The 27887-nt window shown below is 47.0% G+C and overlaps 1 protein-coding gene across 1 annotated transcript in view; it reads left to right on the top strand.

Moving 5' to 3' along the window:
* Nucleotides 1–1463: 1463 nt before the first annotated feature.
* LOC124523373 (solute carrier family 41 member 3-like) overlaps nucleotides 1464–27887 on the top strand; it is a 68734-nt gene continuing 42310 nt past the window's right edge. Inside the window, exons 1-2 of the mRNA XM_047095207.1 lie at nucleotides 1464–1724; nucleotides 24316–24423. Coding sequence (XP_046951163.1) covers nucleotides 1464–1724; nucleotides 24316–24423 — 369 coding nt within the window. The remainder of the gene's footprint in view (nucleotides 1725–24315; nucleotides 24424–27887) is intronic.

Genomic DNA, 27887 nt, shown 5'->3' with positions numbered 1-27887 from the left:
TATAACGTGATGACTTGGGAAATAAGGTTCTCCCCCCTTCTCAGGGCTTCTTGTTATTGCTGCTTTCTGTAGCTGTTGTTGGTTTAGCAACCTTTCTAAATGACTTCTTTGCTTTGTATTCTGTGTTGTACTTAGCTCCTGAGGACTCTGCTCTGTGGTCAGGTAATGCTTGGTTAGAGATTTCCTTGAATGCCGTGTGTGGAAGTGATGAGTCCCCCAGTCTTTGCCTGGAGGCTCTGTGTGCATGTTGGGGCACACCTTCAGTACATAGTGCTGTCATTCACAGCTCTGCCTTAGTCTTCACACCTGCTTATGCAGAGCCTCCAGATCAGCTGGGGGTTAGAGCTTTGGACCTTCTCGGTTCTTTCCTGAGCATATGCCCAGCTCACCATGAGTGGCCTTCTAGATTCCCAGGATTTTTAGGAACTTTTCAGAATTTAGGCATCTCATTCCCCAGCATTTCCTTTTAGGCTTTTGGTTTCTGTATTATTTACCCCAGCTATTACCCACTGCCTTAGGCAGCTGTGAAGTGCTTATCATTGTTTTCAACAAATATCCCCCAGGGAAAAGGTTTTTTACACTATGTGAATTTTATAAGTCAGGTGAGGGGCACCTGGGTGGCTCAGTTGGTTGAGCTGCTGACCTGGGCTCAGATATGATCTCATAGTTCATGGGTTCAAGCCCTGAGTCAGGTGCTGTGCTGACAGCATGGAGCCTGCTTTGGGTCTGTCTCCCTGTCTCTGTCCCTCCCCCTATTCGCACTCTGTCTCTCAAAAATAAAGAAACGTTAAAAAATGTGAAATACAGATAGTCTATAAGTGGCATTTTCCGGTGAACCACCTGATAGGTCAAACAGTGATAGTCCTTTGAGAATGAGGCTTTGAAAAAGCTCCAGCCCATTCTGCTCTTTCCAGGCTGTTGGGTTTTAAGGGTGCTGCAGAGCTGCAGAGCAGGGGGTGGGACTAAGGCACAGTAAAAATATCACAAACACCATGGACACTACAATGTGGCTGTTCTTGCTGAGGATTAAGCATTTTTTTTTTAATAAATACTCCTACATTGCTCCAAGCCTTTGGTGAATTTCCAGAGTTCTGAAAAACTGGATTCTGACATTTTTTGCTAGGTATCTTGTTCTTCTCTGGAGGAAAGAATTTTCCTCCACCTATACCACCAGTTTTGCTGACTCGAATTCGTAAATATTGAGTGCTCTCTTCTGTGATATTTTATTTTTCTCAAACGTGCATATTAAATAAAAACTGTTTAAATTGGGGTTGCAGGAGACCGTGTGGAGCAGTCCCTGAGCGAGGGGCTATTAACTGGGTAGAATGATGCCAGCCTCTGTTGGACAGAAGGGCCTGAGGGCTTACAGGGTATCAGTCCTATCAGGGTCAGGAACTCCTCTGATCAGCCACTATTGCTTTGTGTCTCCCAGGTTAAGGCTGCAGAGGCTCAGCTCTGCTCACATGGATGGGACAGAGACCAGACAGAGGCCAGAGGAGCTGGCTCTGCCACACGCCTTCAGCCCTGGAAGACTCTCTGGAGCCTCAGAAGTGTGTCTGAGTGGACCTCCGAGTGTGTCTGAGAGGCACAGGGTGGTCTCTAAACCACTGGGGTCTGAGTTCAGCAGGGAGACTGCCTTGTCCATTGGCCTTCAGGTGATGGTGCCCTTCATGTTTGCAGGACTGGGACTGTCTGGGGCTGGTATGCTTTTGAACTATTTCCGGGTAAGAGGGAAATAAATGGGAATGGTGGTGTTGGGGGCACTGTTGAATGCCATACCTGAAGAATAGGCCTCTACACTTTGAATCCAGCTTAAGAGACAAGGGACAGGACGTCCTCTTCTTAAATACCATTTTTCTACAAATTGAGAAAGATTCTTGTAGTTACTGGTGACAGAGACTAAATTTAACCCAGGTTAAGCTTTAAGAAGACAATTTATTAGCTCATATAATTGAAATATGTAAGGGGTTAGATTTCAGGCATGGCATGATCCACGTGCTTAAATGATTAGCAGGATGCTGGCTTTTTCTCTGCCACTCATCTATGATTTATTTTCAGGTAGGATTCTGTACATAGAGGGGAAGATGGCCCTTGGCATTTAATTTCAACTTAATACATTTGTTCTTAGAAAAAAATAGAGACTTCTTTGTGAATGTCCACATCAGTCTCTAAAAATTGATCCTGATGTCAGGTGTGCACTCCTGTTCCAGTTCCTGTTCCCTGAGGGAGAACATTCTCTGGCTCACCTGACTACATTGTCATCACTCTTGGAGGGGAGGCAGGGTGCCTTGATTTGCAGCCCTACCGAAATGCCACAGAGTGAGGAACTGGGAGTTACCCATCAGACAAAAAAGTTACCAATGTACCCTGACTTTCTTGTTCTTCTACTGTCATTCCTTTCATCGGTATGGCCTTCAGAAGTCCTCCCTGGAAGGGCATAGTACCTAAGAATATTCTAAGTCATGACTGGCCACACTGTCATTCCTTTTATCATATCAGTGCGGTCTTCAGAAGTCCTTCCTGGAAAGGTATAGTCCCTAAGAATATTCTAAGTCATAACTGGCTAGATCTGTCCTATTAGTTAGCAGTCAGCGGAGATCAGAGGCTGTCTAGAGTAAGGCAGGCTGGGAGAAGCAGGGCTGATGTGTGTGACAGTTCCTGGCCTGTGCCTCACTCAGTGCTCCAGGGGCTCTGTGCCTGGTGACCTAGGCCCTGCCCCTCATGGATTTAAGTCCCAGTTCTACCACTTAGCAGTAAGGCTGGTGGTTTAAATTTTTAAAAAGTGTTTTTTAAGTTTATTTATTTTGAGAGCGAGAAATAGAAAGTGGGGGAGGGGCATAGAGAGAGAAAGAATCCCAAGCAGACTCCCTACTGTCAGCGCAGAGCCTGATATGGGGCTTGAACCCATGAACCATGAGATCATGACCTGAGCTGAAATAAAGAGTTGGATGCTTAACCGACTGAGCCACCTACCCCTAATTTTTTTTAATGTTTTTTTATTTTAGAGAGAGAGTGTGAGTAGGGGAGGGGCAGAGAGAGAGAGGGAGACACAGAATCTGAAGCAGGCTGCAGGCTCTGAGCTCTCAGCACAGAGCCCCATCATGGGGCTCAAACTTACGGACCACAAGATCATGCATGACCTGAGCTGAAGTTGGATGCTTAATAGACAGCCACCCAGGCGCCCCTAAATTCTTTTTACACTAACACTAAAATCAAGAGATTTCATGTAAAAGTCTGAATTTCTGTTTTGTCTTGAAACTTGGCAATTCTCGCATAATTGGCCCCACTTTCTCTCACTGCACAGTGGATGGTTGCAGCTGCCTCTAGGCAGCCATGTTCTCTGTTTTGCCACAGTCCCCACCATCCCACTGCATTCCACCACCTGCCTGGCCCTGCTCCAGTCTGGAGTTCTCAAAGACCCTTCCAGTACCCAGCTGTCTAATTCCTCATGACGTCACAGCACCAGTGACCACCAGCTCACTCCCAGAATCCACCTGGAACTTGCCCGGCCCCAGGATGGCTGTCTCTTAAACCAGAGCACCTATCCCAGTCTGATTCAGTCCCTGCCTGCATGTTTGGTCTCTCTGTGCCCTCCAGACCCCCAGCCCTCTCCTTTTTCCTGGTGACCTAGTCCACATCTTTCTTGACATGGTTAGTCAGCACTGCAGTAGCCTCTGGAGTACCTCAGTGTCCCAGCCTCCTCACCGCCCTACTTACTTCAGGTGCTGTTCCTTGCAGTCCATTCTCAATACCATTGATTTGCAAGATGCCTATTTTAGTGAATGTTCTGTCAGTATGGTGTCACTGGGGCATGTACCCCTATACAGACACACACACACACACACACACACCTCACACTTATATATTTATATATACATCCATATATATCAACCCCCTAAATGTACACACATTGGTTTAGAGTGTACACACACAGGTTTATAGATTATATAGGGAGAGGCAGTATAACAGTGAGCTGAATTGCTTGAGAGTCCAGACTCTGGAGCTAGTCTAACTGGGTTTGAGTCCCACTTTTGTCACTTACACAAGTTGCTCTTTGTCCCCCTGTTTTCTCTTCTGTAAATTAGAACTGAGCCCTGAAGTTTGTTACGAGGTCTGTGAAGTGGAGGTTACAGGGCCTGGCACTAGGCAGTGAAGGTTAACTGCTGTTAACTCCTGTTGTCATTGATATTCTGTCAATGCAACAATTCAAGAGGATAAAATTAGGCAGAAATACCCATTCTACAGTTTTTTTCATGTGTTTGTTGGATCCACATGAAGGTCGTGGCCTAACTGCCATCTCAGGGGGAACTCCATGATGCAGATCTGAATTTTATTTTTATTATTTTTATTTTCTTAAGTTTATTTTTTGAGAGAGCAAGCAGGGGAGGGACAAAGAGACCTGCATGTTTGCAGAGAGACAGAGAGAGAGAGAGAGAGAGAGAGAATCCCAAGCAGGCTCCACACCGTCAGCACAGAGCCCGATGCAGGGCTGAACCCATGAATCATGAGATCATGACCTGAGCCAAAATCAAGAGTCAGAAGCTTAACTAACTGAGCCACCCAGGTGCCTTGCAGATCTGAATTTTAAAACCTCTGTTGATTTCTCTACTGACTGTGGAATAAAATCCAAACTCCACAAACTGGCATCCAGACATCCTGAGCTCACCTTGGCTGTATCAATTAGGATGGTTTCAGCTACACATACCAGAAAAAACACCTGTAGTAGATTAAATAAGAAGGAAGTCTGTCATCTCCCAAAATGGAATTTCCAAGATGGGGTAATTCCAGGCTTGTAAAATACTACCATAAACGGCCCACAATGACTCCAAGGAACCAGGATCTTTCCAAGTTCCTGCCGAGTCAGCAGCCAAAGTTGGCTTTGCCTTATAGCCCCATCATATCCAGAGGGGGAAGAATGGGTCTTCTGCTCTGGTTCCTTCTTTTTTTTTACTGATTTTCAAAGTTTATTTATTTATTTTGAGGGAAAGAGAGAGTGGGCAGGGAGGGGAAGAGAGAAGAAGAAGAAGAGAGAGAGAGAGAGAGAGAGAATCCCAAGCAAGCTCCTCACTGTCAGTGCAGAGCCCAATGTGAGGCTCAATCCCACGAACTGTGATATCATGACCTGAGCTGAAACCAAGAGTCAGAAGCTTAACCAACTGAGCCACCAGTTACGCCTGGTTCCTCCTTCTTAAGCACAGGGAACATTTCCTGGGCATCCCCAACAAAACTCTTCAACTTCTCATTGGCAGATTTGGGCATGTCCTACTTCAAAACCAAAAATTGGCAAAGAGAATGGAATGGCCATGATTGGCTTGGCTTGATTGAGCTGAGAAGAGGAGAAGGTCCCCTGCCCTGTGGATGGGTTTCTGTGTACAGTTGGTTCTGTCGGGAAGGTGAAAACAGTCAGTGGTGCCACAATGGCTCAGCTGACTAAAGCCAGCACTACTGGACAGACCTCTGTCCGCTCTGTCCAGTGGTGCTGGCTTTAGTCAGCTGTGTGGTAACCCCCAGCCTCACTTAGACTGCCCTCTCCCTGTGCCTTCTTTCCCACTAACCCTGAGGGAAGAGGCCTCCCATATTCCTTCCACCCCGTTTCACATGGACAGCCTTACATGGAGCCTTTCTTGAGGTGCTAGCCTCACCAGCATGTCACCTTCTATAGATGTTGGGATATTTGCCATTTCTTTTTACCATGTGCAGGATCTGATGCTCTCCCTGGCTTGAATGTGAACTCCCTGAGAAAAGAGGCTGTGGTTCAGAATGTAAAAGGTTCACAAATATGCACAGGGACAAAGTCCCCAGTCTATACCAAGGCAGCCACTGGGCCCCAGTTGGTTTTGTTTTCTCCTAAAGATATTTTATGCACGTACAAACAAATATCTATATCTGTTCATCTGTCTCTGTATATTTTGCTCACTCTTTTTTTTTCAAGTTTTGGCATATACAAACTCGACTTTTGGTGTTTTCACCTCACAGTATAGCTATACTGTATATTCACTACACAATATATTCACCTTACAATATTCTTTATAGATACATTAAAAGTTTCCTTTTTTAGAAATGGTTGTTCAGTATTCCATTATACAAATATACCAGAATTTATTTAACCATTTCTTTTCTGATGTGTTTTTAAACTTAATTATTAGTTTGCTAGGGCTGCCATATCAAAGGACCATAGATCAGGCAGCTTAAACAACAGAGACTTATTTTCTCTCAGTTCTGGAAGCCAGAAATCTGAAATCAAGGTGTCCTCAGGGCTGGTTTCTTCCAAGGCCTCTCTGTGAGGCATGCAGATGGCCACCTTCTCTGTGTCTCTTTACATGGTTGTTCCTCTGTGCATGTCTGCGTTCAAATTTCCTTTTCTTGTAAGGACACCAGTCATATTGGGTTAAGGCCTATCCTTGTGACCTCATTTTAATTTAATACCACTTTAAAGGCCTTGTCTCCAAATACAGTCACATTCTGAGGTGCTGGGGGTTAAGACTGCAGTTTGGGGGAGGGGTGCATGATTCAGCTCATAACAACACCTTAAAATAGTCTTGCTAATGAAAGCTGCAGTGAATAATCTTTCTTTTTAAGTTTGTTTGTTTATTTAGAGAGAGAGCAGGGGAGGGGCAGCGAGGGAGACAGAGAACCCCAAGCAGCCTCTACGCTCAGCACAGAGCCTGACTTGGGGCTTGAACTCCTGAACCATGAGATCATGACCTGAGCCAAACTCAGGAGTCAGGATGACTACCTACTGAGCCCCCTACAGTTCCTTGCAGTGAATAATCTTGACGTTTGCTACATGCTGGAGTAAATGAGTAAGGTACATGTTGCAAGTAGAAGTGCTGGGTCAAAACATCATGCATTTGATAGATATATCACCAAATCGCCTACCCTTGGGGTGGGACCAATTATACTTCCTCCAGCACCATAGGGAGATGCCTGCTTGCCAGTACTCAGCAACGTAGTTTATTTTCAAACTCTTTGATCTTTAACAATCTGATAGATGGAAAATTGCATTTCCTTGTACACTGTATTAGCTTCTATTACTATGCAACATGTCATCCCCAAATTTAGCAGCTTAAAATGGTACTCACTGATTACCTCATGGCTGCCATGGGCCAAGAATCCAGGAGACCTAGGTTTTCTGCTTCCAGATTTCTCAGGAGGCTGCTGTCTAGACGTCAGCCACAGCTGTGGCATCATCCCAGGGCACTCATAGGCTGTGGGAGGGGTTCAGCTCCCAGCAGGTTGTTGGACTGAGGGCCTCAGTTCCTCTCTGGATGTTGCCCAGAGGCCACCTTCAGTTCTTTCCTCACTGGATGTCTCCAACATGGCAGCATCATCCAAGCATGCAGTCTGAGAAGGAAATAGAGTCCACTAGCAAGACAGAAACCACCTTTTGTAAATCTTATCACAGAAGCAACATCTTTCTTCTCTTGGCTGGAAGCAAGTCACTGAGTTCAGCCCACGTTTCAGGGGAAGGTATTACACCCAGTGTCAGTAGAGGAGGCAGGGATCCTTAGAGATCATTCTCCAGGGCTGCCTTCTGGGTCCCTGGTAGTGCAATTTGTATTTCTCACATTAGCAAGTGAAGTTGAATATCTTTGGATGTTTGCTTCTATTCTTTGCCTGTATTTTTATGGAGTGGTTATCCTTTTACTGGCACCTGAGGGCTTCTTATATATTAAGGGAATTGACCTTTTAATTGTGATATGGATTATAAATGTTTCTCATTTTTCTATTTGTTGACTTTGCTTTTGATGGTTTATGTTGTGCATATTTTTTTAATTTATTTTTGTTTGTGTATGTAATGAGATTAATACTCTTTCTTTTAAGGCTCTATGCCAGTGTTTTCCTTAGAAACAGAAGCTGCCTCTCATATAGTTCTCCAGCCCCCTGGGTGCCCACACAAAGCAGCATATATGACAGGGTTTTGGGAATGTGTACATAGGAAGAAGAAAGAACCCCATTCTTTGTGATGAATCTGATCTCTTTGTATTACATATAGCAGAAATTCAAATTGGTGGTCCACAGACATCATGCTGGTTTGCAGAGTGGTCAGGAACCATGGGCCCCATGGAGGTGGAGTGGGGGTAAAGAGGAGGAAGGGTCTGGCAGGGATGGTGTCTTAGCAAAGACACGGAGCCCTCTAGAAAGGCAGGAGGGCAAGGGGCTGACAGGAGGGGAGAAGCAAGGGCATGGAGAGTTATGTGAGGGAAGGGAGTGAAGCCTGGACTGAGTGCCACAGGGGATGAGGCCAGCCTTGATAAGGGATAGATTCCCATCGTTGGGCTGTGGGGATGGTCGAATATAGGGCATCCGGCCTTGGACTTGAGAAAAACAGCAGGTCATTAGTTATTACATATACTCCTAACCTGAGAGGGGGACAGCAGATGCTGTGAAGGGCCCTCAGAAAGGAGCACTTGGGAGCAGAGTGAGCCTGCATGAGCTTGGGGAACACTGTGTGCTATCAGTGGGGGAACCCCCCCCCGCCCCTGTTTCTGAAGAAGGGTGTGCCTGGCTCCTTTGCACGCCGGCAGCGAGGCAGAGAGAGCCTGCTCCTCAGGGATAGGAAGGGTTGTGGGAACAGAGCAGGGTGGAACTTGTGGTTAGGTTCCTCATAGCCTTCCTGCTTTCCCCCCATGTCACAGCACATTATACTGTCACAGCACATTATACTGTGGTCACTCATACCACATTGACCCCATGATGCCGTGACACCAACTTAAATCGTGGTCGTGACTGGGACTTCTAGGGAGCAGGTAAAGCACCCCCTCACCCCCCCCCAGCAAGTAAAGCAGCCTCTTGACCTGGAGAGAGAAGGCCCCCTGGTGAACTTATAAGGGTTCCCCATTGCAGCCAATAAAGGTAGTGGAGGGGTTTGTGTTGGGGTGCAGATAGCATGTATCCCCAGGAGCACAAATCCAGATTAAAATCAGTGCCAGGGGTGCATGGCTGGCTCAGTCAGTTAAGAGCGTCCAGCTCTTGATTTCAGCTCAGGTCATGATCCCAGAATGTGGGATCAAGCCCCATGTTGGGCTCTGTGCTAAGTGTGGAGCCTGCTTGGGCTCCCTCAGCCCTTTCTCCTCCTCTTCTCCTCCTCCTCTTCTTCTTCTTCTTCCTCCTCCTTCTCCTCCTCCTCCCCCTCTTCTCCTTCTCCTCTTCCTCCTTCTTCGTCTTCTCTCTCTCTCCCTCTCCCTCTCTATCTCTCTCTCTCTCAAAAAAAAAAAAAAGAAAAGAAAAAACTCAATCAAAAAATACCACATTAATCAACCCCCAACCCCCACTGGGGCTTATTTTTCACCTTAGAGCTTAAATATGAGTTGTTTGAGGAGACCAGTGTGCCTCTCAATTCTTCTGGCTGCTCAGGGTCTGCAGAGGAGGTGGGAGTTTATTGAGTCCTTCCTGTAGAGGTAGCACTGTGTGTCCTCAGAAGCAAAATGAGGGCTGGCCACGACCTGTAATGTTGGAAAATAAGGAGGACAAGCAGTGTCCTGGTGAGGCCTTGTATTGTGGCCTTAGTGCATGTGGAGACATCTGTGACTTTGACCTATATTTTGGGTGTCTCTGAGGCAAGAGTGCCCTAGTTCCTTAGCGTAAAAGTTTTGGAATAGCTCCTAGGCAGTGGCCAAAGAGTTTGTAAAAAGTTGCAGATGGAACCATTTGCTGGCCAGAGCATCCAGTACTAAAATGGCAGCCTAAATTTGGCCACTTTTGCTGACTGTTGGGTGAGTTGTTTCCTTTATCAGGGACATAAACATTCCACTGAGCTCCATGATGTAGTATGGTGGTCATACCACCCATAAAGTATACAAAGTCCATTGCTGTTCACTAGGTTAATGTCAAGGGGACTGGGAGAGGGGTGACCTCCTCTGGTATGGTAGCATCTGGCAAGGGACTAAGGAAGGACAGAGGAGGCATCCTTCTGTAGTGGCATATGCCAGAGAGTCCAAGTTTGACTCTATCCTGTATTGAGTCCTCAGTAGCTATGCCTCCCAAGGCTCAGTGGGCTGCTGCGTATGGAGGGTCACAGGCCAGGGTCTGTGAGAGCCTCCCTTTCCAGGAGAGCCCAGTATGTAGCCAGCAGTTGCTGCTCAGTTGGTATAAAGTTAGGCAAGGAGGGTATTTTCTTGCACCCAAGGGCTTCTTGGGCAACATATATTCATTACAGGTATGTGGACCAGGACTCTAAGAAGCATAAGAGGAGGTTGCTAATGCTTTGCCAGTGAAGGAATTTTTGAGGGCACTGATAGCAATGCCTGTTGACTTTAATTTGGACAGATTCTAGAGCCTTTTGTTGGAGGTGTCTGTTTAAAACAGCCTCCTTTGCAAGTGACAGCATAAATGGACATAGGTCAAATGTGCAGAGGAGGACTGTGTTGCCTCCAGAATTCAAAAAGGACTACAAGGTGTTGGGCTTCTATGGACAGTTTATTAACAGTGTGGGTGCTGAGAGTCAATGGCTGTTTTCTGATAGTGTCAAGGATGGAGTTGCCCTCGGTTTACCAAAATAATTTTTAGGAATTTGCCAAGGTGTCTGGCTTTGCCCCACATGTGGAGTAATGGCCCATCCTCTCTTTGCGAGCTCCTGAGTGTTTTGCCTTTAGTGAATGTGTCACATGAGTCTCCCTGGAGGAGGACATCATAATGTAACATTATACCTGTGCTCCTTGAGAAAGGTGCATGCAGTTAAGATGTTGCCTGCAAGACCGTGCGTGGCAGAGCTGGTTGAGGTACCCCGTGAGTAACCTGGAAAGTCTATTGTGTCCGTTCAGAGTTGAAGGTCATCTGCGCCTAAGAGGGTGTGGAAATAGGCATTGAACAGAAAATATTAGCCCAATCTATAGTAGCAAAATCCTTACTGGTGCTGATCAGGGGGAGTCGGTAATTTCAGTTACATTGGATGTTGTGTATGGGGCCACAGTGGATGCCAGAGCATTAAAGATGCAGTCATTCACCCTGTGGCAGGTTCTTTCCAGGTTTAAGAGCAGGCCAAATTGGGCTTTTAAAAGGAGAAGCAGTGGGGGTAATCACCAAGTAGGTCTTGTATGATAAATTTCAAACCTTGAAGGCCCTGTGTTAGCTTCCATTGGGCTGTATTAACTATTTTATTTTTAGCTGGGTGGAGGGGGATGTTCCATGGGGTCCCATCTTGGCAGTTTAATTTATAATTCAGACTAGGTGCAGGAATGCCACAGAGTACTTGCCAGATACAGATTGCCCTGAGATGCCTCCTGCTGGGCTATGGCCAGTTGGCAATAGTTCTTGCCTTAGTGATGGGAGGAGATGGCATTACCCGGGAGAGACAGTGGGACATGGAACAGGCTAATAATGCACAAGCTGGCCAGCAGTTAGTGGCTCCATCCCAGGCAGCGCTGGCCATGTCAGGAGCTAGTCAGGCAGCAAAGAGCAGTTACAGTACAAGCTGACCAGGCATCTTCTGTCAGGGTTGGGCAGTCCTGTTTGTGATGCCAGCTGCTGCAATCACCCTCTCCTTACTCTGCTGGTGAGGGAGGGGTTCCAACCCTATCATATGGAGATGGCCAAACACATCACCCCAACACTGGACTGAGGAAATCACAGTTTATCGGTCACACAAACTCACATCCAGGGACACGCAGGGTTGCACTGGAAAGCAGAGTGAACCACGAGGGGCTGCAGGAGGCAGGCTTTGTAGTAGCAATAGCATGAGTTGCCCCAGTTCTCGTTGGAAGGTGTGATTGACTTGTTTGAATAATTCTGTGGGCCAGCAGGAACTAAAACCCCCTACTCAGGGATAAGTGGGAACTGTGCCTGGTCCCCTTGGTAAGGACGGTTGCTTGACTAGGGGACCTTGCCCACTGGAGAAGAGTGGGGAGGGGGAGATGCAGGTAGACCCTGTGAGGCCCTCCTGGTTTTACCACATGTCAAGGCAGCAGATCGTAACAATTTTAGGGCCTTACACCACTCAACCTACAGAAGGCTGATTGGGTTTCTTTTTTTCTTTGTTTCTATGATTCTGTATATTCATTTTTTCACTCAATGCAACACGTATGTGTCAGCAGTGGGGGAGAGAGGACCAGCACTATGCTGGACCCTGTGGAGGACACAAGAGCCAGGCTCCACTCTCACAGCATCACAGTCAAGCAAGGAGGGCAGCAGATGCATTAGTCAGTGTTAGCAGAAAGAGCTATGAGGCAAGAAGGCCAGCTGCATCTCAGCCTTGGAGAGGGAGGTCCCAGAATGCCTGAGTGACATGAAGGAGCTGCTTGGAGAAAGTGCGTGAAGACAGCCAGCCCTGGATAGGCATGAGTGCTCTGGTTCTGTGTTTTCACCTGTGGGTGGGTTCTGCCAGTGACATCAGAAGCGGGAAGTAAAGAAGAAGCCCTCCATTATTGATAATGTAATCAGCTTGATCTCTGAGACCTTAACAGGATGAGGAAGAATTCAGGCCTTTTAAGATTGACATTTTGGCTCAGAACCAGCCCAGGCTCCAGATGACCATGAAAGGAATAGGAGGCCATTTAGAAGGTGTGCTTCTGGGAAGACACCCAGTTCCCACTGAAGAATCAGAAATGAAATCCAGGAATGGTGATGTGCATTCCAAAGCTCTCTGCCCACCCTCTGCAGGCCTTCCTAATTGTCCTCCAAAGACACACTCCCAAAGAATCAAGGGGGTTGGAATAGATGGGTAGGTCATGCTGCAGGCCTCGGGATCCTGATTCTTTGGTCCAGGCTTGGGCTTGGGCTACACATTTCAGGAGCTCCCAGGTCATTCTGGTGGCAGAGTAGACTGAAAACCACTGATGCAGTCCCACCTCTCATGATTAGAGTTTAGAGGCCTGCACAGGGGCAGGGCCTTGTTCAGGGTCATCCAGGAAACAACCTAATGCTTGACCCAGATTCCATCTGCTGTTCAATGCAGCCCCAGAATCTAGTTCAAGGTCTTTGAGCTTTTCTCCTGTGCTAGCTATTTTTAAAATTACATTCTTGATCTTCTGGATTCTGACCCAGTAAACCATGTTGACATATTTTGTTCTCAAGTTGCATGGGAATGTAATCTTTCTCATGTAATGATATCTTTGTATTTATTTTTGGTGACAGTTTATGTTTTGATGGTTATAAAAGCAAGTAATCACAATAGAATGTTAGAACATTATAAAATAAAGGTCATTTTAAATTCTGCTTCTCAACGGTAGTCACTCTTAGCATCTTGATGACTATCCTTCTGAACTTCACTACTTGCATGTGTGTGTGTGTATCATGTGTGTGTGCATTTATCTTAATTTCTCATTTGGTTTTTTAAACAGAAATTAGAAATATTTTTTAATAATTAAGAACTTAATCAGAAATCTGTTTCTATATGGAATTATGTAAATTATTGTCTGTTTCCATATCTTCTGTACTGATGAGAATGGTTCAAGGCCCACTGTGTATGATTATACATTGTATTAGGATGTTTGACCACATTCAAAACTAAATCGCAGGAGTTGTTGAAGTCAAAAGAAAGCAATCGCTTGTTGGGGGTCCCTCCAGCTGAGTGCTGTGGGAGCCGTGTGGTCAGTGTCCAGAGAAACCAAGAACCCAAGCCACAGATGCTGGCAGCATCAGACAGGAGAAGGGTGGGGAGCAGAGAGCATGGAGGGTGGTGGAGGCAGTCTGCCCCCAGAGTTGGGATCTGAGGGTCTTCGTCCTGCCTCTGATACTGACTTGCGGTGTGGTCTTGGGTAAACCCTCTCAGGGCCTTTGTTTTCTCATTTGCAAAACTGTTTTACTTCCTGCTGGATATCCTAGAGATATTTTGAGAGTTTGGTGACTGAACATGAAATCAGTGTGAAAGGGCAGTGAGAGGCACAGATGGGTACAGGGAATGAAGATCTTTCAGTTCATTCATTTGTTCATTCCTTCATATGCAGGTCGTTGGGTGCTGTGTATGGTTGGTTGATCCTCATCTCTTGCTCCCATTCCTTGGGTTTCCTTCAGAGCACTTATCACAGGTCATAATTACATTTCCATTTTTATGATTATCTGCCATACTGGAAAGCTCTAAGTATGTGCTGTTCAGCTAACAGATGTACCACAACACTTAGACCAAGAGTCTGGCAAACATAAGGCCCTCAGTACTAATCTGTGGAGTAAGTGAATGAATACTTTCCCTTGCTCTGAAAGATTGTGGCCATGAATCAACCAGACTCCACCTCAAGAGAAGTGCACTTTGGGATGGGAGGGTTGATGTATGTGCATTTCATTATGTCATTAGGCATATGTGGACTTCCCTCAGAGGGGTTCAAAAAAGAGCGTTGGTAATTCTGGGGAAGATGTTAGGCTCTGGCCAGGACACAGGAATGGCCTCAGAGATGAGAAGGCACCTCAGTTGGCCATGAGGTTTGGCAAAAGTTTGGCCTGAGCAGCGAGTGGAACATGCAGAGGGAGTAGTGTGAACATAGGCACAGCCCATGTGAGGGTCCACAGGAAGCTCCTTTTAGGGCATGCGGTGTACGATCATGTACTAGACAGACAGAGGGCTCAAAAGGATGCTTTCCTCCCAAATTCTGAGAGACCTTGAATGTCTGCCCACAAAATTTGAACTCTCTCAGGTAACGAGTTGACAGCTATTGAGGATATTTGGGCAAGCAGGTGACTTGAAGACATAATATAAGATGTTAATGTGAAGAGCAGGTATTACTTTTGGTGGACAGAGGGTTAGGAGGTAGTTAAGGGCTATGGTGAAGGTGGTGTCCATGAACTGGAGAGGAGGGGAAAGACATGGGGACAGGCATATTTGATATGGGGTTGAGTTGGTTGGGGAACGGGCAGTTTGGGCTTCTGGCAGAACCATTTATTGAGGCAAGAGGCTTGGGGGAGGAGTTGGAAGGAACAAACGTGAAAGACTAATTGAGTTATACAGGGGTTACACAGAGCCTGAAAGCTCAGGGGAGGGGTCTGGACTAGAGAGAGGTTTGGAAATTGTTAGTTTCTCTGAGATGAGAAAAGTAAAGGGTGGGGATGAGGTTCCCCAGATGTCCCAATTATCTATTGCTATGCAACACACTGCATCCACATTTAGTGGCTTGTTTAAAGCTAGTCATTCAGTTTGATCATGAATCTACAGTTCGAATAGGGCTCTGTGAGAACGGATGTCTGCTCTGTGCAGCATCTGCTGCGGTGGCTTGCCAAACATCGTACCCAATCCAGGCTAGCTCACTCACATGACATGACAGTTGCTGCTGTCACCTGGATCCTCAGCTGGAACACTCATACGTGGCCTTTCTGTGTGACTACTTGGGCTTCCTCATAGCATGGTATCTGGGTTTCAAGTATGAGCATCTCAAGAGATGGGAAGAGGAGACTGTTTCTCAAGAACCAGACTGACACAGTGTCTCTTCCACTGTATTTTACTGGTCCAGCAGTCACAGGTTGAAGGGAGGAGACAGAAACTCCAACTCCCAATGGGAGAATGTCCAAGAAGTTTAGAGCTCATTATGTCTGGCTCCAAGGAAGGGCTTAAAAATATCTATTGAATGAATGAGCAAATGAATTGTTTGAGGACAGATGCAGAGAGAGGAATATTTGGGGCATGAGGAAAATAGTTGTTGGAGTAGTTTGGCTGGAGTTGGGAGGGAGGTGGATAGGCCTGGGGATGTCAGTAGGATCTAGATTGTGAACTCCAGGCTAAGGGGATGGGACCTGAGTGTGGGATAGACTATCCAACAGAGGGGAACCAAGAAGTTGCCCAAGAGGGCCCTGGTTTAGGAACAGGAGCAGAAGTTGAGGCTCAGATCAGGAGCCTGGTCCAGGTGAAGTCCCCCAGGGTCAGTAGGTGAGTGTGCTTCTGACCTTCAGCCTTGGGCTTCTTCTGGCGGTGACCTTGATCCCTGTTCCAGCCAACCCTCATGCCTGACATTCCTTCCCTGCTACCTGTGGAATGCCCAGTGCACACCCAACAGTAGACTTGCTGGCAGTCAAAGGTGATATCCAAGCCTACTCTATGGAAGGCGGCAGTAAGCTGGGTATCGGGGCTGGTCTAACCTTTGTTATGGATGAGAGTGGAGTCTCTACAGAAGCATCTTTTAAAAAAAATTTTTTTATGTTTATTTTATGTTTGAAAGAGACACTGAGCATAGGTGGGGGAGGGGCAGAGAGAGAGGTAAACACAGAATCCGAAGCAGGCTCCAGGCTCCGAGCTGTCAGCACAGCCCAATGCATGTCCCAAACTCAGACCACGAAATCATGACCTGAGCCGAAGTCAGACACTTAACCGACTTGAGACACCCAGGTGCCCCTATGTTTATTTTTGAGAGAGAGGCAGAGCATGAGCAGGGAAGGGGCAGATAGAGAGGGAGTCACAGAATCAGAAGCAGGCTCCAGGCTCTGAGCTGTCAACACAGAGCCCAACCCCAGGCCTGAATTCACAGACCTGAACTCACAGACCTGATCGTGACCTGATCAGATCATGACCTGAGCCAAAGACACTGAACCGACTGAGCTACCCAGGTGCCCCCTGGAAGTGTGCTTATTAGTTTTCTGGGCCCTTGGGAGTAAAGAGGGCTGCATTTCCTCTGTGAACATAGCTTCTTCATATGGTCAAGAGCCCTTGGATTCTGAAGTCAAGATGATCACAGGATGTGGCTTTCTTGGGTACCTGCAGCCCTCTCAACCTTGATGCATGAAACTCCTCAGGGGGCTGTAAGCGTGGGTCCTTTAGGCTGATGTTTCTCCAGGCCCTTGTCTGCCAAGAGTAGAAGCAACTGGTGGGGCGCCTGGGTGGCTCAGTCGGTTAAGCGTCCGACTTCAGCCAGGTCACGATCTCGCGGTCCGTGAGTTCGAGCCCCGCGTCAGGCTCTGTGCTGACAGCTCGGAGCCTGGAGCCTGCTTCGGATTCTGTGTCTCCCTCTCTCTCTGCCTCTCCCCCACTTGCACTCTGTCTCTCTCTCAAAAGTAAATAAACATTAAAAAAAATTGTTTTAAAAAAGAGTAGAAGCAACTGGGGAATGTGTGCAGAGGTGGTCAGGATTTTTTGTGTCCCTCACCAAGGTCAGGCCTCATGTGGTTCTGTCTCCCTGGGTCTAGCCCAAGCCAGTGTAGGCTGGAAGGCTGGATGCTATCAAGGTCACTGTGAGAGACTGATAGCTGAGGGACGTCTGGATGAAAGAGCAGCTACTCTCTGAGGAGAACCTGATCTGCAGGTGGTGGAGAGACAGCAGGAGTTCACCAAGGCCCCACATGAGGCTCTGAGTCACACTGGCCTTTGTTCCTTGCTTGCTCTGGCCCTTGGCTGAGGGGCATTCGGGGATCCTGCCAGCGGGTCAGGGCACTGGCAGTGTTCCCTATGTGCACATCTTTGGAAGCATATCCTGGTGCAGGAGGACGACAGAGGACACAAGTGGACGTCTTGCTCCTGTAAACGTGGTTGGCAGCCTGATCATGGTGGTCACCCAGCTGAACCTGCAGTTTTGCTTCCAGGACAAGAAGTTGTAAGACTTCAGCTGTGTACTCACCCGGTCCCCTCATGGGGTCTTCCCTGAGACAGTTTTCTCTATCATGTGCCAGATCATGGTGCCCATTCTGCTCTCAGGCTTGGGCATGTTGACAGCCGGCCTGGTGATGAACACTATCCAAGTGCGTACTGGGCATTTGGGGGCCTGGGGGGAGGGGGGTGGGAAACCAGGCTCCCTAGGCATCACAGATATGATAGGCCAGGGGACACCAGAGGCCCTGAGTCGGGGTGCAGCCCAGGATTCCCAGGCTCAGTGGTGCCAGCAGGAGGATCCTCCGGGGGGCCTCGGGTCTGAAATTCAAAGAAGCTTCTGACGACCCTCTCCAAGGTTGGCCCACACAAACCATGTTAGCCTGGGGAGCTCAAACCATTTTCCTTTCAGATTCATCAGGCAGGGCCTGGAGGGGTTCAAATCCTCTGCCATTCACTTACTACTTGAGGGAATTCATTAGCTTTCCCCGTATCAGTCTCCTCATCTACAGATGGGGCTAATGAATGCACCGACCTCACTGGGTTGTGAGGGTGAGACACCCAGTGTGTTTCGTGTTGTGACTCCAAGGGTGATGGGCACTGTTCCCTCCAGTCCCCACAATCTCTGTGGGGCTCTTCAGTGAGGGGACAAGGTCCAGATCCCGGGCTGGGGTCCAGACGAGTGTGGGGATGTGGTAGTCTCTGTTGATTAGAAGCATTGTAGGGAGGCCCTTAAACGAGCACACACTCTGGCATTCACTTCTCCTGGTCTCTTTATGCCCTGTGGTTGGTTCACGTAATGCTGTTTGAATCATTGAGGGTTTGCTCTGTCTACCTAAACATTTTTATAGAGTTAGTGTGTGATAGAAAAATTAGAAAATATGCACAAGTGAAGAAGGAAGGGTGCCCATAATCTCTGATCAACATCGTGGTGCGTGTCTATCAAGAATGTGTAAACATAAATATATGGGATCTTGCTATGTAATGTGCTTTTATTATATTTTTTTGAGAGAGGGTGTGTGTGCATGTGTGTACGTGAGTGAGGGAAGGAGGGGCAGAGACAGGGAGAGAGAATCCCAAGGAGGCTCTTTGCTGTGAGCACAGCACCAAATGTGTGGCTCAATCCCATGACTCTGGATCATGACCTAAGCCAAAATCAAGAGTCAGATGCTCAACCGACTGAGCCACCCAGGTGCCCCTGTAATGTGCTTTTTAATCAGTGAAATTAAATTTAACTTTAGTTTTGCAGCCCATGGGAACATTGCAGCTAGTGCAGTGCCTTCCTCAGTTCCACAAAGCATCTCCTTCCTGATGACAGCTCAGCATTCTTTGTGCGTCTGTGTGTGAGTTGAAGAGAGATTATCAACACCCACCCTGTTCCCTGGTCTCTGAATGAGACTCTTGATGGCTCTGCCTTCAGACTTCAGTGGATGGGACACTCACCCCTCCTGGGGCTAGGACAGCCCTTTGTGTACTGGCCAACTTGCTGTTAGAAAGCATTCATTTGGGCTTGCAACCTAGATCCCCGTCTCTCCCACCTCAGAGCTTCACCCCTTGGGGTGCTCTACTAGTCTCCCACCCCCTTCCTAAGACCCTTCTCCAGAGAAAAACTCTGCCCTGTGTCTCTGTTATGACCTTCCATGACCACTTCATAGAACATGGTTTTAAGCCCCTACACCACAGTGCATGTCCCTCAGTTGCTGCAGCCTGAGAGGTTATTTATCAGTCAGTTGGGGGATCTCAGCAGAGTCTGGAAGATTGGATGGGATGTCAGGGAAAGAAGGGCTCGGGATTGTACCCGACCATCAGTAGGGGTGACACAGGAGGCCAGTCCAGGAGGAAGTCCAACTGGCGGGCCGTTTCCTGACCTCTGTGTTAAGTCTCCATCTGGGGGTCTAGCATGCAGAAAAGGGGATGTCTTGGGAAACAGGCCCAGAGCATACCTGGGCAAATTTGTCTGCAAATCCAGGACTTGAGCCATCCAGCTTTGGGAGGCCCAGCATTTGGGAGGAACAGAAAACAGCCCTGGAAGACACAGCTCATTCTTTCTCTCCAGTTTGCAAATGTGCAGTGACTCCCAGGTGTGGTAGGGTTCAAGGGCACTCAGGTTTTCGTGGCTCCTGCATGTGCACCACCACCTCCCTGGTCACCCCCCCTCAGTGGTTCAGGATGTGACCTTGTCAACACTGTTCCAGGGGGAAATTACATAACATAGGAGGGTGGCCTGGCTCCCACTGTACCTAGGCTGCCACATTCTGGGGCCTCATAGCCCCATGAGCCTGCAGCAGGGATAACCTCCTGGCAGGGGCACCTCGTGGCTGTCTCTGGCATAGTGGCCCGAAGAGTACTGGCTGGGTGCTAGCTTTACCTACTGTAGATTTGGGGTCAGGAGTCTCTCTGTTTATGGTGTTTGGGGTCAGTCTATAGTTGGGTCCAGGGATTGGGGCCCAGTAAGGGGCCAGAGTATCAGTTCAGTTTTTTTTTTTTATCAAAAAATTATTTTTCAGATACACAAGTAACGTATATATAAAAGTTTCTCTCTATTTTTTTAATGTTTATTTTTGAGTGTGTGGTGAGGGGGGAGGGGATGGGCACAGAGAGAGAAGGCAAAAAAGGATCCCAAGCAGGCTCCAAGCTGGTGTCAGTGAGCCCAATGCAGGGCTTGAAGTCATGACCCGTGAGATCATGGCCTGAGCCACAGTTGGATGCTGAACCAACCATGCCACCCAGGAGCCCATGTTTCTCTTTTTTATAAAATAAGTATCACAGCCTTCAATCTCATCCCTGGAGGAAGCTTCTATTATCAGGTCATGTGTATCCTTTCAGGCCTTCTTGGGGGCTTATGTAGACCCGTGGGCACCAGAAACAGTGACAGCGGTTGTAATTGTTAGAGTGTATGTAGTCTTTCTTCACTGAGTCAGAGATGAATCAGACAGGGTGTCTGCTTTTGAGCAGTTAGTAGCTGAGCACAGAGTAGGATAGATGAATTCATTCATTCATCTGGTTCCTCATTTATTCATTCAGCATATTTTGTTGAATTCTGTGTTAGCTGCTCTCAGGCCCCAGGAGTGCAATGGTGAGCAGAAACAGACCTGTCTCTGCCTCCCTGGCTTTTGTAGTTTAAGTGGTAAGGCAGGTGATTCATCCCACGAGCCAGTGTTAAGGGAGTGGAGCAGTGAACAGACATTTGCCTGTGAAGAAAGAGGGAACAGTTCATTCTTCCTAGAGGAGTCAAAGAATCTGCAGTTAGTAGGACAGTTGGAGTTGGACCTTGAAGGATAATATAATAGTTTCTGGGATGATGTGAGAGAGAGCAGACAGTCCAAGCGAAGGGATCAGTGTGTGCAGAGATACAGACAAATGAGTGGGCATTGCAAGGAGTGAGGAACAGCAATTGGCCATGGTCATGGGGGTGGGGTGCAGGAACAGCCCGTGAGAAGGGCTGTCTGCTCTGCTCGAGTACAGAGGGGTTGTTGATTTTTGTCCTCATTATTTGTTTTAAAATAAATGTGTATTTTATTGAAGTATATCATGGATGTGTTGAAAATTGTACAAGTCTTATGTGTACAGTTTGATGAACCATCTCAGGATAAATGCACCTGTGTAACCCCCATCCAGGTCAAGAACATTCTCAGCCCCCAGCGGGCTCCTCCATCCTCTGCCCCACCTAAACCAGTCTTCTGCCTTCTAATACTGTGCATTAGTTTTGGATGTTTTTGAAGCATGATACTACCAGAGACATTCCTGTCTATTTCTTGTATGTTTTGAGGGGACAGATCTATTGGGTGTATGCCCAGGATCAGAACTGGTCAAAGGGCTGAGTGACAGGGTCATAACTATAACAGAACTGAACTGTGGCAGCAGGGTGAAGGCCACAGGGAAGAGCTGGGAAGCTGTGGCTGTGATTCAGAGCCCCGCGAGTGCAAGAACCATTACTAACTCTGACTGATTTTGATCTCCCCAGTGCCCCTCATAAGATTTATTTGAAGCATTGCCAGAGAGGGCAGTGGTGGTGGAAATTAAGACAGTTACCATGACTTGGATGCCAGGCTGTCAGGGAACACAAGGGGTTACTTAAGTCCCTGCTGGAAGAGCAAGAATGCCTGTAGCCACAGTGGGCAGGGCAAAGGGTCTGGGCAAGGAGGGTCAAGTCTGGAATCCTGATTTTGAAGGGCCCATGGGATGTCAGGATTCAGTCAGCAGTTGGGTAGGCAGCTGTGGTGCTCAGAAGACAGATCTGAGCCAGAGATGTCAAGCATCGCCAGCACAGAGCACAATGTCTTCGTCAGAAAACCCTAACTCCAAGTGACTAGAGTCATTTAGGACTCCTATAAAGAAGGCTACAGATCAGACTGCTCTAGTACTTGTTAGTTCCCTGGATTAACAGTGTCAGCGAGGATCCAGGGTCCTACTGCTTTTCTGCTTTAGTCTTCCCTGTTAGTTGACTTTGTCCCATAATAGACCCCTGGTGGTTATTTGGTGCCTGATGTGTCTATATGTGACTTCTCAAGTCTCTGTGGCCATCATTGTGTCCCAGCCCACACCCACATGACTGTTGCAAAGGCTCTCCTCCTGCTCTTCACCCCCTTAGGGCCGCTTGTTAATGTAGGGAGGATGGAGATGGCTGTGGGTGAGGTCATGTAGGGTGTGCAGTAGGTGACTCAAGCCTTGGGAGGGAAAGGAAATGGCAGGGAAGGAGAACTGAAGATGAAGCATGAAGGACTCAGGATTAACAGGTTAGGAGGTCTACACCCTTTGGTCTCCTGACCTCTGGGAGCCACTGTTGGCAGAAAGCAGACTTGGAATGGATGGGTCAGGAACCATGAGTGCCGCAGAGCAGTAAGTGGTTTGATGCCAACCTAACCTTACCCTTGGCTTGGGTCTGTCTGTTCTGTAGCAGGGAGTTTGTCAACTGTGGAGTTAGAGGACAGGCCTCTTGAAAACGATGGACTGTTTTCTTGAGCATCAGTTCCATAAAGCTATTTTGTAACCCAAGGACGGTCCAGAGTTGAAAAGCCTGTGTCCATTTGGAAGAATCAAGAATTATTAGACCTTGGTAAAATTTCTAGCTTTGCAACCTGCCTACCTGGAGAAAGGAAATAAAATTCTTTAAATTAAATAATATTAAGAAAAGGAGGTCAGGAGGAGGAAGAGGAGCCCTCAATGGAGGTCAACATGGAATAAGCAGAGGTCAGTTTCAGACTGGGGGAATGTGGTTGTGAGTTCACAAGTGTGACATGGAGTCAGAGGTGTGCCTGTCACACAATTGGAGCTTAACACCAGCTGGGACTGGGGGTAGGGGAGGTCCATAGCTCAGAGAGCCAAGGAGTGAGGAATGGAGGTTAGAAGAGCCCAAGGAAAGGGCATTGCTATGGGGTGGGGAATGACAGCAGCTAGCATAGTATCTGAGAGGGTGAGAACAAGACTCACTAAGTTCAGTGGTGCTGAGGAAGACAAGGGCAAGCTTCTGTGACGAGATGCAGAGAGAGGGGATTTATTTTTACACTTGAGTTGGTGGGGACTTGGTCTTATGTGTCAGCGAAAATGAAGGTGCTTGAGAGCAGGCCGAGGTGGGAGGCCAGAGGAGGCTTGGGGTAGAGGATGCCGGCCTCAGGGGAGGCTGGAGCCCAGGGAGGGGTGCCTGTGCCAGGAACTGGGCTAGGGACTTCCGTCTCTGTGCATGCTGTGGCACACTGGTGGGATAGCTGCACAGGGGCCAAATGCTTCTAGAAGCCTGGGAGCCACAGGAGGCCACTGACAGTGGGAGCACCTTCTTGCCTGTGACATGGTTTTCTTCTGAACTTTCAGAGAAGGGAAGACTCATAGCTCCATCAGAGCTGGGATTGGATTCTGAATTCCCCAGTTTTGCCAATGAGGTAAAAAGAAAGAGGGAACTGGCAGCCATGAGTTCTCTCCCTCTCTCTGAGGACATGAAGGACGCCTGACCCTTTCACTCCAGACCCTGTAAGATGTTTTGTTGGGCTGCATTAGAGGACTCTCCTGGGCTCTACCCCCTTCTCCTCCCCCCCACCATATCTTCAGTCTCAGGCAACAGGGCCCAGACCCCAGGGCTCCTATCTCCTAGCTGACACAGTAGGAGTGTTGTTTTAGGTCTAGAATTCTAAAACCAGGAGGAGCTCTTAGCGTAGGGAATCACAGAAATCTATAGGGGACTGAGAGATAAATTAAGTCAATAGAACCAGATGAGGTATTGAAAATTGATGGGGATAGGGTGGGGATAAGCAATCTAATTGCATATAAACTGGTGGGAATAATTTTCACCTCACAAAGAAGTTATTTTTGAGAGAGAGAGAGAGAGAGAGAGAACACAAGTGGGGCAGGGGCAGAGAGAGAGGGAGACACAGAATCCAAAGCAGGGTCCAGTCTCTGAGCTGTCAGCACAGAGCCCGATGTGGGGCTCAAACTCACGAACTGTGAGATCATGACCTGAGCCGAAGTCAGACACTCAACTGACTGAAAGACCCAGACTCCCCCCTTTCATACCTTTTTTAATCTTTTACCTTTGATAGAGACCTGGATAGAGCTACATTCTGTCTGTTTTGACAGATCCAGTGTCCCCACATGATACTCTGGGTCACTGGGAAATCTGTGTCACTCCTTTGTCCCAGATGTTCTCACCAGCTCTCCCATTCATGAGAAATCTCCCAGCTTTGAAACTGGTGACTTGGTCCTGTTGCTACAGACACAGGGGCCACCCTGGGTATGTCGTGTTTGCAGGCTGGACCCCGCCAGTCAGGCTCGGACACAGTCTGGCCTCCAGTTTTCCTAGCTGCTGAAGTAACTTGCCACAACTTCTCTCAAGAAATTTTGAAGATGTGCCAATATATGTGTTTGGATTGATCTTACTCTTTCCCCACCAGCACTGGCTTGTGTTTGTGGAGGTTAAAGACCTATTGACGTTGGTGCCACCCCTGGTGGGCCTGAAGGGGAACCTGGAAATGACGCTGACATCACGACTCTCCACTGCTGTAAGTAGATAGTTGAGCATCTGGGCCACCTGCCTCCCAGGGACGGACACATGGGCACCTCCCAGTTTCTCCTCATAGCCTTGTTAGACAGGTGGGTTTGCCTCTCTGAAAAGACAGGTGTCATGAGGTTTTGTTCTGTCATGATGCTCCACCTGGCCGCCCCTCACAGCCTGCTATCCTGTTGTTCCACAGTGCAACTGGACTTCTGGCGAGGGCCAGGCTCAGCCCCGGGTGCCCTTGGTTTCTCCTGTAACCTGCTGTGTCCCGGAGCCTGGCTCCACACATTCACGCAGAAGCTGTAATGAGCAATGCAGCCTTACTAGAGGGTTTTAGAGATGAAACAAGATTTTCATCACCACATCACCTATCTCTGTTAGAGGATTTTCTTTTCTATGATGGCTCTGAAATGCCCCGTCAGCAGAGGGGTCTTCTCAGGACTCCCTAACTCACTCTGTCCCTCAGGCTGTTACTCATTCTACCCCTCCTAGCTATCCTGGGAATTGCAGTTCTTTTCCTTCTATTATGCAGAACGGTCTTTCCCCTTCTGTGAAACCCATTTCACATTCAGGATGTGAACAAGGCTGATGGCAAGAGTACGTACATTGTAGTCAGGAAACTGAAAGAAGAGTGATGTAATTGGAATAGTGAGGGAAAGAGGTGGGGCCTGCCTGGAGAGTGGGTGAGGGGTGGCTGGCCAGACAGTGACCCCCAACGAGCCACATCCTAATCCGTGGGACCTGTACATACTTCCTTATGTGGACAGGGTCTTTGCAAGTGGGATGAAGTGAAGGACCTTGACACGGGAGATGATCCTGGATTATCCACATGGGCCCAGTGCCATCACAAGGCTCTCTAGGAAGGGGGGGACAGGGACGTTTCAGAAGCAAAGGCTATGTGAGGGAAGTCAAGTGAGAGAAGATGCTATGCCCCTGGGTTTGAAGTTGGAGGAATAGCCAGGAAATGTGGCTTTACCTGCTGGAGAAGATGAAGAAACAGATCCCTCCCTCAAGCTTTCTGAGGGAGTAAGACCATGTGGACACCTTGATTTTTGCCCCATAAGATGCATTTCAGACTCCTGGCCTCCAGAAGTGTAGGAAGTATAGAAGTGTATTTCTGTGTACACACTAGAAATAAACATTTACAAAATACAGTTGGAAAAGAGGTATCTTTCAAACCATTGATTTTATTTTTTAATTTTATTTATTTATTTATTTACAATAGAATGTGCTTTTAATAACACTACAAACCAGAGGTAATAAACAAGGCTGCATAGATGATCTCATTTGCACATTTCACAAAGCAATCATGTACAATAATGAATACCCTAATTACTCAAGAACATCCATATTAATACAGAAAAAGAATTACAAAAGGTCACATAATATTTGTTTTAAAAACAGACAAGATGGCTTTTACTGGACTTCACTGTACCCCAGAGAGATACCCAAGATTCATGTTAGAATTTCTACACAAAGAAGAATTTGCAGGAAAAAAAAAGATACTTACACAGACACAGGAAGAAGAAACATGTTTTGAAAAGTTACTCTAGGTTGTAATAAGATTTTAAGAGTGATTTCAGCTGGAGTTGCCTCTTTAGTGAACAAACAGGGGCTCTGAGGCTTACTGTGTGATGGCACAGGAGGAAGAAAGAAGCGGGACACAGTAACAGAGATGAGAACCCAAGCACTCTGGCACCAAGTGCTGTTACATATGCAGAAGGCACTGCTTAGAGGAACTAGAGTTTCCAAAACCAGACATATTTTGGAGTGGCTAGCAGCAAAGATGGTTGGACACATGGGCAATGTGGCTATTTAATGAATTTTGAAGGTGGCTGTTTAAGGAATTTTGAAGACATTAGAAGTCACAGTGGGAAGCTTACAATAGAGCTGGCCTTCTATAGGAAATCTTTCAGGAACCCTTGTGTTCTCATTAAACATGTAGGAAAGACCAAGCCAACAGATCTGCAATTCACATGCAAGACAAAGCAAGTGTGATCTGGGCTAAATACACAGAAAGGAATCAGAGCCTTCTCAAGAAGGCAAGAGGAACATTTTTGTGCACCTCCTTCTTTTACTGTGCTGACTTAGGGCATGCCACAAGAGTTGAAAATAGTGATGGATGCAAAGCCAATTAACCTGGTCTGTCAGTTATAGGTAACTGCATAATATTAAAACATAATGATGCAGAATTATAGTTGAGGTTCCTAAAGGCTAAGGAAATTCTCCAATTCTTAACTTACAATAAGAGCATTTACAGTAAATTCAAACATACAACTTACAGCTGGTTTGTTGGCTTTCCAATTCATTGCCCCAGTTTGTAAACAAGCTCTAATCACTTTGGTAGCCATCTGCACTCAGGGACACAAAGCATTCTGCAAATCACTAAAGTCCTATTAAAATTTTCCTCTTTCCACCTAAATTTCCAGTGTGCTAAGTAATCTGCAGGACAGAAGGCAGAGAGGAATGAAGTGTGAGTCGGAACATAATCCTGCAAAGCAGAGCTACCAAGCCAACCTCTACCTAGACCAACATAAGAACACAGAAATATGAGGGAAAACATTTTCTGAAGCTCAACTCCAAAAGGTTAAGTTGCTCAAAGCTCCCAGTTTGAGAGAGGAGCATGGTTTTAGCCTCAGGTCTCCCTTTCTGATCTATAAACATCACGAGGCCCCTCAGGAGTCACTGAAACAACATAGCATAGAAGCATCTATCAGAAGACTTAATGCTTTGCGGTTCACTTAGTTCACAGGATAATAGGAGCAGATAGAATTTCTTTAAAATACATACATAAAAGCTTACTAAGTTCTCCTAAAGATGAAACACAATATGTCCATAACTAACCATCACTCTCCTGCCGGAACAGAGCCAAAAATGTTGAGTATGCAAGTACTAATTACAATGATTTTAAGATTAGTCAGAAACAGTACCAGGTAACATCCCAAAGTGTACAAACCAGTTAAACACATATAAAATTGGTACTAATCCAGTTAGAAATACTATGGATGTTGCCTCAAATATCTGGGATTCCACAAATTTACAATCAGCCTATGTAACAAAGTAGACTCTAGTTTTAAGAGAACATTACCGTTCAATATCTATTTCAAAAATGATCTCAAGTCCCAATGATAATGTCAAAAGTCATTTATCTGGAAATTAGAATCATTTAAATGTTTGTACAAATTTGCAAATAACAAACCAAAAAAATTAGAAAAGACCTGTACAAGGCTGGCCTTTAATCTGTTTTTCCCAAATGTGTTTGACAAGTCCATTAATTCAGCAGAATGATAATGGGCTATTGGTTCTCATGTAAATTGTGTGGCCTTTTGAATAGGCCCAAAGCTGTTCCATAGAGGCACAGGATGGAGAGCTTGGTTCTCTGTGGTTCATCTGGTCAGCAGAACACAGGTGGTACAAACAAAAGTTTAACTTATCAAAGACATGAGACCATCACAGTATTACAAAACT

This window comes from Lynx rufus, unplaced genomic scaffold (assembly GCF_022079265.1).
Source record: "Lynx rufus isolate CCGP_SWC_20201006 ecotype Redwood Valley unplaced genomic scaffold, mLynRuf1.p SCAF_4, whole genome shotgun sequence".
Classification (NCBI taxonomy): domain Eukaryota; kingdom Metazoa; phylum Chordata; class Mammalia; order Carnivora; family Felidae; genus Lynx; species Lynx rufus.
This window is presented reverse-complemented; position numbering and strand designations above follow the sequence as displayed.